General features: G+C 35.4%; 1 protein-coding gene across 4 annotated transcripts in view; it reads left to right on the forward strand.

Annotated features, from left to right (window-relative positions):
* Window positions 1–5,806, forward strand: part of Ten-a (Teneurin-a transmembrane protein) — a 115,781-nt gene extending 109,975 nt beyond the window's left edge. For all 4 annotated transcript variants that reach the window (XM_088191616.1, XM_088191619.1, XM_088191618.1 and 1 more), the window contains 6 exons: window positions 77–817; window positions 1,105–1,508; window positions 1,584–3,472; window positions 3,549–3,702; window positions 3,770–4,124; window positions 4,649–5,806. In XM_088191616.1, coding sequence (XP_088047742.1) covers window positions 77–817; window positions 1,105–1,508; window positions 1,584–3,472; window positions 3,549–3,702; window positions 3,770–4,124; window positions 4,649–5,661 — 4,556 coding nt within the window. In that variant the 3' untranslated portion in view covers window positions 5,662–5,806. The remainder of the gene's footprint in view (window positions 1–76; window positions 818–1,104; window positions 1,509–1,583; window positions 3,473–3,548; window positions 3,703–3,769; window positions 4,125–4,648) is intronic.
* Window positions 5,807–6,745: the final 939 nt, after the last annotated feature.

The raw sequence follows: 6,745 nt of genomic DNA on the forward strand, positions 1-6,745 counted from the left end.
ACGATTCAATTAAAAATAATTCTGTAATATGTATTATATCATAGAATATAAATATTAACATGTTTTTGTTATTCAGGCATAGCAATAGCTGCCGATAGAACCATGTACATCGCTGATGGAACCAACATAAGAGCAGTAGATCCAAAAGGCATAATTCATACGATTGTCGGACATCATGGACATCACAACCACTGGAGTCCAGCTCCGTGCAGTGGCGCTATACCAGCCCATCAAGCGCAATTACAATGGCCTACTGGCTTATCGCTATCACCATTGGACGGATCACTTCACTTTATCGACGACAGACTCGTTTTAAAGCTGACGCCGGATATGAAAATTAAAGTAGTCGCAGGATCTCCGCTTCATTGCAGAGCAAATAATCCACCGAGCGATGCCACTGATAAAAATGAACATGGAAACACAACCGCAATAGAAAAATCTAATAACATACTAGGAACAGTCTTGTCTTTGTCTTTTGCGCCGACTGGAGAACTTTATATAGCCGAGGCTGATTCTAGAAGAGTCAATCTAATCAAAGTCGTTGATACGGCCGGAAAGATCACCATATTTGCTGGAAAGCAGCAGGATAAAATTAAAGACATATTGTGCGAGTGCAACTCAAGTTCTTCGACTACTAGTAATCCACAATTGAACCGAAACGGAGATCAAATAAATGTAAATTGTCCGTGTATGGCGAATATCTTTGTAGAAGAGACTACGAGTAATGCGGAAACTCTTTTGTCGTCAAACGCGAAGTTTCAAGCTATCTCAGCTTTGTCAGTCTCGCCTGATGGTGTTTTGAATGTGGCTGATCAAGGTAAGAATAAAAACAATATAATTTTGACATTAATATAAGATAACACTGATTTATATGTAAAATTACATACTGAAATTATTTGTAGCATTTAGATTTTCTTAATTTTTTAAACATTTCTTTTAAACCTACTCAAATAAACATTTATCATGCGACATAACCTATAATATTATTACGTTGCATGGAAATTTTATAAAATCAGATTTATTATTGAAAAAAACTAATGATTCATCTGTAATCGAGTTATCTTATAGTTAAGTTACATAAATTTAACATATAATATTTTTTAGGATCGTTACACATACTAGCCTTGAAACATTACCTACCAAATCATGATGAAAGTGGAGAGTTCCATATACCATACCCTCCGACGTCAGAAATTTACGTATTTAACCGTTATGGGCAACATGTAGCTACAAAAGATTTAGCATCGGCAAAAACTCGTTACTCTTTCTTATATTCAAAGAACACTTCTTTCGGAAAATTGTCTACTGTGACAGACGCATCCGGTAATAAGATACAATTTTTGAGAGATTACAGCAACTTAGTAAGTTCTATTGAGAACACTCAAGATCATAAATCTGAACTGAAAATGTCTGGTGTCGGATTTTTGATTAAACTGACTGAAAAAGGAAGATCTGAGATAGAATTGGATTATGACAGTAATACAGGACTATTGAATAGCAAATCAGGGGTGAGTTATTTATATTTAAATATGTGATATATTTGGAACATGTTTTTTTTAATAATTGCTATTATTTATATATAGGGAGGAGAAACGTTTATATATGAATACGACGATCTTGGCCGAGTTACAACACTCATTGTCCCTACAGGAGAAGTTATCAACATCGGATCTGGATTGAGTAAAAATCATGGTTTATTAGTGGAAGTCAACAATCCAGTAAAGGCAATCATTGTTAATGATAAGCAACACAAATCTGAGCTTCTTATGCAAGGGCAGAACTCAAGAGCGTTAATGATCAAAAACGAAGAAGAACGTATTGATGCTAGTATATATCCAAACGACACACTTTCGATCATCACACCTTGGGGTGGAAAGTTAGAGAGCACGGCAGTCGCTAAGCATCCTCTACTCGAAGCTGCACTTCCAGTCGAAGCTGAAATGCTCCGAATGTGGTCCCATCAAACTACAACATTTGGTGAAAATATGGTAAACACCATGTCTTCAGTATACAGTTTAGTCGGAGACGTTAGAAACCCGCAACAAACAATCAATAGAGAAATTTGGGTAAACGGCTCTAAAGTACTCGCGATCGAATTCAATCAATTCACCAGCAAAGAAACGTTTTATGATAGAGATCATCAGCCGTTATTAGTAATCACGTACGATCCAGCTGGACTGCCTCAATCTTTTGTACCGGCTGATGGAGCTGTGCCACTCAACATCTCGTACGATCGATTCAATCGGATCGATGGGTGGAAATGGGGGGCTTCTGAAGAAAAATACAGCTATGACCGTCATGGATTATTATCAGAAATTACAAGCGCAGAAGACGGAACTAAAATAATATCATACAACGACTGGAATTTAATATCTAAAATCACTCTAGCTAGTCAGAGAAGATTCTCATTGATTTATGACGATGAAGGTGGTTTGAGACACGTAACTTTACCTAGTGGCACAAAACATTCGTTCAGTGTTTCGCCGTCTCTCGGTTTCCTCCGAGTTACTTATACACCACCAGGATCGTCTCGATCATATTTACAGCATTACTCACACTCTGGTGCTCTTTTGCAAACTGTATATCCAGGAGACGGTGCTAGAATAGTTTATAGATATCATGGTTCTGGAAGATTGGGTGAAGTAGTACACGGAGACGGAAGAACAGAGATACGTTATTCTAAAACCACCGGATTGCCGAGCGAAGTTCTTCACACAGAAAGAGACATGGATTATCGATGGGATTATCAATATACTGGAGGGTTATTGTTAGAAGAAAGAATAGATTTTGGAGCTAAAACTGGACTGAGCAATGCTAAATTTACTTATGAATATGATAGTAATTACCGTTTAACTTCTGTCCAAGGAAGAATAGGCGGTCAAACATTGCCTACTCATAATCTCGCTTATAGTGGTAAAACTGGTGGACCTGAACAAATCAATCAATTTAAGATATCAAAGCCTAAACACAATGAAACTATTGTATTCGACGGCACTGCCATATTCTCAAGAACTGTCGATGAGAAATTCCTGGAGAAACAAATAGCCGTTACCATTCATCGCATCGAAGTGTTCAGAATGGAGTTCTCGCATGATAGTCATGGAAGGATTTCACAAACGAGAACGTACACCAGGAATGTTGGTATAAATACATACACGAATGTGAAGAATTATACATGGGATTGTGACGGACAATTGACGGGACTCGAAGCTCAAGAACCATGGGGTTTCCGATATGACGATAATGGAAACATGCTTTCGCTTAATTATAAAGGTAACATTATTCCTATGGAATACAATGCAATGGACAGGATCGTCAAGTTTGGTGAAGGACAATACCGATACGATAACAGAGGTTCTGTGGTACAAAATGCACGAGAAGAACGATTCCAATATAATGCCAAAGGGTTATTAGTGAGAGCTACAAAGCGAGGAAGATTTGACGTGCGCTACTACTATGATCATCTAGATAGGTATGCTAAATAATTTTTATACATTTAAAATTAAATTTGTGAAAAAATATTATATTAATCGATTTATTAATTACAGGTTAGCCACAAGAAAAGACAACTTTGGCAATGTAACTCAATTCTTCTACAACAATCAAGAAAGACCACATGAAGTCAGTCAGATATATTCGCCTAGAGATGGAAAGCTTATGACACTAGTCTACGATGATAGAGGGCATTTGATTTATGCACAAGTATTGATTCATTCATTATTAGATTATATTTAATAAAATATATATTAATAATTTTTTAATTGTATAGGTTTATAGGCATAAATACTATTTTGCGACAGATCAATGTGGCACACCCATCATGGTATTCAATCAATATGGTGAAGGAATCCGCGAGATGATGCGTTCTCCATATGGCCACATAGTATACGATTCGCATCCTTACATGTATTTGCCAGTTGATTTTTGTGGAGGTTTATTAGATCAAGTGACGTCTCTTGTTCACATGCCAAATGGTAAAGTTTACGATCCATTAATCGGCCAGTGGATGTCTCCGCTGTGGGAAAATATCGTAGAGAGAGTTGCAAATCCCACTTACCTCAACTTGTATCGTTTCAATGGAAATGATCCTATAAATCTAAAACAACCAAAAGAAAAACCTACAAGTACGTATCATAAAAATTCTAAAATATTGCTACAAAAAGATCAATTTTCTAATATGAAAATGATTTTAGAAAAATCTTATTAACTTAGATGTGTAAACCATGAATAAAAATCATGAACAGTTAATTTGTCAACTATAAATTCAGATATCATGGTGATCTGTAATATGATTTTAAAAATCTTTTAGCTGAATTCAAATCAAGTAGCTTGCAAGCTCATACTTACTGGTAAACACAACACAACACAATCTCGTGCAAAATACCCAAATTACTTTAAGTAACAATTATTGTTTTCAATGTTAATTGTATTGGTAGCACTCCATAATTATTATAAATTGCTTCAGCAATGTTGTTAGACTATTGGATTTTTGACTTAACACATTAAATCCACGATTTCCTTATTTCTTAAATGCTTTCTGAAATAAAATTGTTAATTGATATTTTTATTGCAATATTACTGAATCATCTTTATTATAAATAGTATAACTAATCTGAGACATGCTATTTAACAATTTAATTGTTTATAGATCACCTGAGTTGGCTCGCCAGAATTGGTTATAATTTGAAGAGCTTAGCACCACAATTATTCCCAGATGACTTACCAGGAGGTTCTGTTTTACCGTCAATCACTAGACAGCCCACGATTTGGGGCAGTTATCGTGACTCTTGGACTCTTCAGTTACCGTCGCTCATGTCCAATTTGCCAGCGATCAACGTCGAATCCGGTTTCATATCGTTTTTGTCCCTACGCACAATGTCCAAGGCCAAATCTTTATCGACGCCGCCCAGATCAGCTCTCAAGCAAAACGTCATGGATCTAATACCGAAGAAAATAGGAGCCGCATCAGATCCGCCGTTCGGAAAGGGAATCTTAGTCTCTCGCACACCGCACGGTCAAGCCATCATTTCGAGCGTTCCTGCAGCTAATGCTATATACAAAGATGTTTACACGTCAGTATTCAATAGATCTAGTATGCTGCCGTTTACATTCGTCGTCCACAGCGCACAGCAAGACGCATTTTATTTCGTGAAAGAAGAATCGTGGCGAGCCGCTGAAGATAAACAGCAATTGAAGAGGATGCAAGGACAAGTCAATACAACATTCCATGAAATACCAAGAGAGAACGGAAGCGGTAATAATTATTTGGATGTTAAAATACACGGATTGAACGCTGTAATCAATTTAAGATATGGTACAACAGCTGAGAAAGAAAAGCAGCGACTTTTACATCACGCCCGTCTCGCTGCTGTACGTAAGGCGTGGCATAGAGAGAAAGAGATTGTACGGAACGGTTTCTCGGGTAGCATAGAGTGGACCGCTTCGGAAATGGACGAGATACAAAAGCAAGGCTTTGCGTCTAATTACGAAGGCGAATACGTGCACGATATACAGACTTACCCCGAGCTGGCGGAAGATCCATTCAATATTAGGTTTATCAAGAAGCAGACGGATCAATCAAGACGGAGACGGAGAAAAAGACAGAGTAAAGACAGGGAAAAACCGGCGTGCGCCGAATCGCTCGGCCACTCCAGTTGCTAGTCGTAAATTCGAGTTTCATTATGACATAATGATGTGAAGAATTTATTATACCATACATTATCAGAGACTTCATTTCGAAAATTATTTTTGAAAGAAAAGGACAATTTTCTTTTTTATATGATATAAAAAACGAAAAATAAAGAAACCAAAGTATATTTGTGTATTCAAGATGCCAAAATTGTGTGAGGATGTGAGCGAATGTATGTGCGTGAAATATAATATATATATGTGATTAATTAAAATATATAGTGAGTTTAAAATGTATTATTTTAACCTGTAAATATTTAAATTAAAAAAAAACAATCATGTGATGAAGACATACAAAAACGTTATTATCATGCGAAGATATACATACATATACCTTCGGCTAATCAGTGGTTTTCTCTTGTACCAACTCAAACACTGAACCCGTATCTTTAGTTAAATAAATAATTTAACGCTTAAAAACACATTTATTTGACCAAAAGTTCTTAGGGTCCAAATTTGGTCTACATTCATAGCATTGAAATAAAATCAAATTTTATTTTAAAATGATATGTTTTTAAAATTCAGTCATACAGATATGTTTAGAAAGCTAAACGTTAAAGCTTTCAAATGATACCATCATACAAATCAAATTATACGAAAATTGTGTAAATATGTAAATAAATTATGTATTTATTTTTATGTATTATATTATAAAACATGTAATATATTTTATTTTAAGTGTGTAATTATATAATTTAATAAATGAGCGTTTACAGCAATTAATTAATTAACGTAAAAACCTTTGTATCTGTCAATAAAAGCTCAAATTGTATGCTTAATCGTGCCATTATTTAGCAGCTTATTTAGAATGATATATAATACGCATTTTATTTTATGTAAAGCAGGGATATGAAGTCGAGAAAACCACTGTAAATTAATTACGAATTCAAGAGTCGAAACTCTTCTAGATAGCGTCGCGGGAGGATGATGATAATTAAATTTAATCGGACTGATTTATTATACTAATTGTATTAATGATTATGTGTAAAAAAATTATTTATTTTTAACTATCTGCCAATGCTTCATCTGTGCCCAATTAATCGATACGACCATAGTT

Source organism: Plectrocnemia conspersa, unplaced genomic scaffold (assembly GCF_051122295.1).
Source record: "Plectrocnemia conspersa isolate PC_06_02 unplaced genomic scaffold, ASM5112229v1 ptg000009l, whole genome shotgun sequence".
In the NCBI taxonomy this organism is placed as follows: Eukaryota; Metazoa; Arthropoda; class Insecta; order Trichoptera; family Polycentropodidae; genus Plectrocnemia; species Plectrocnemia conspersa.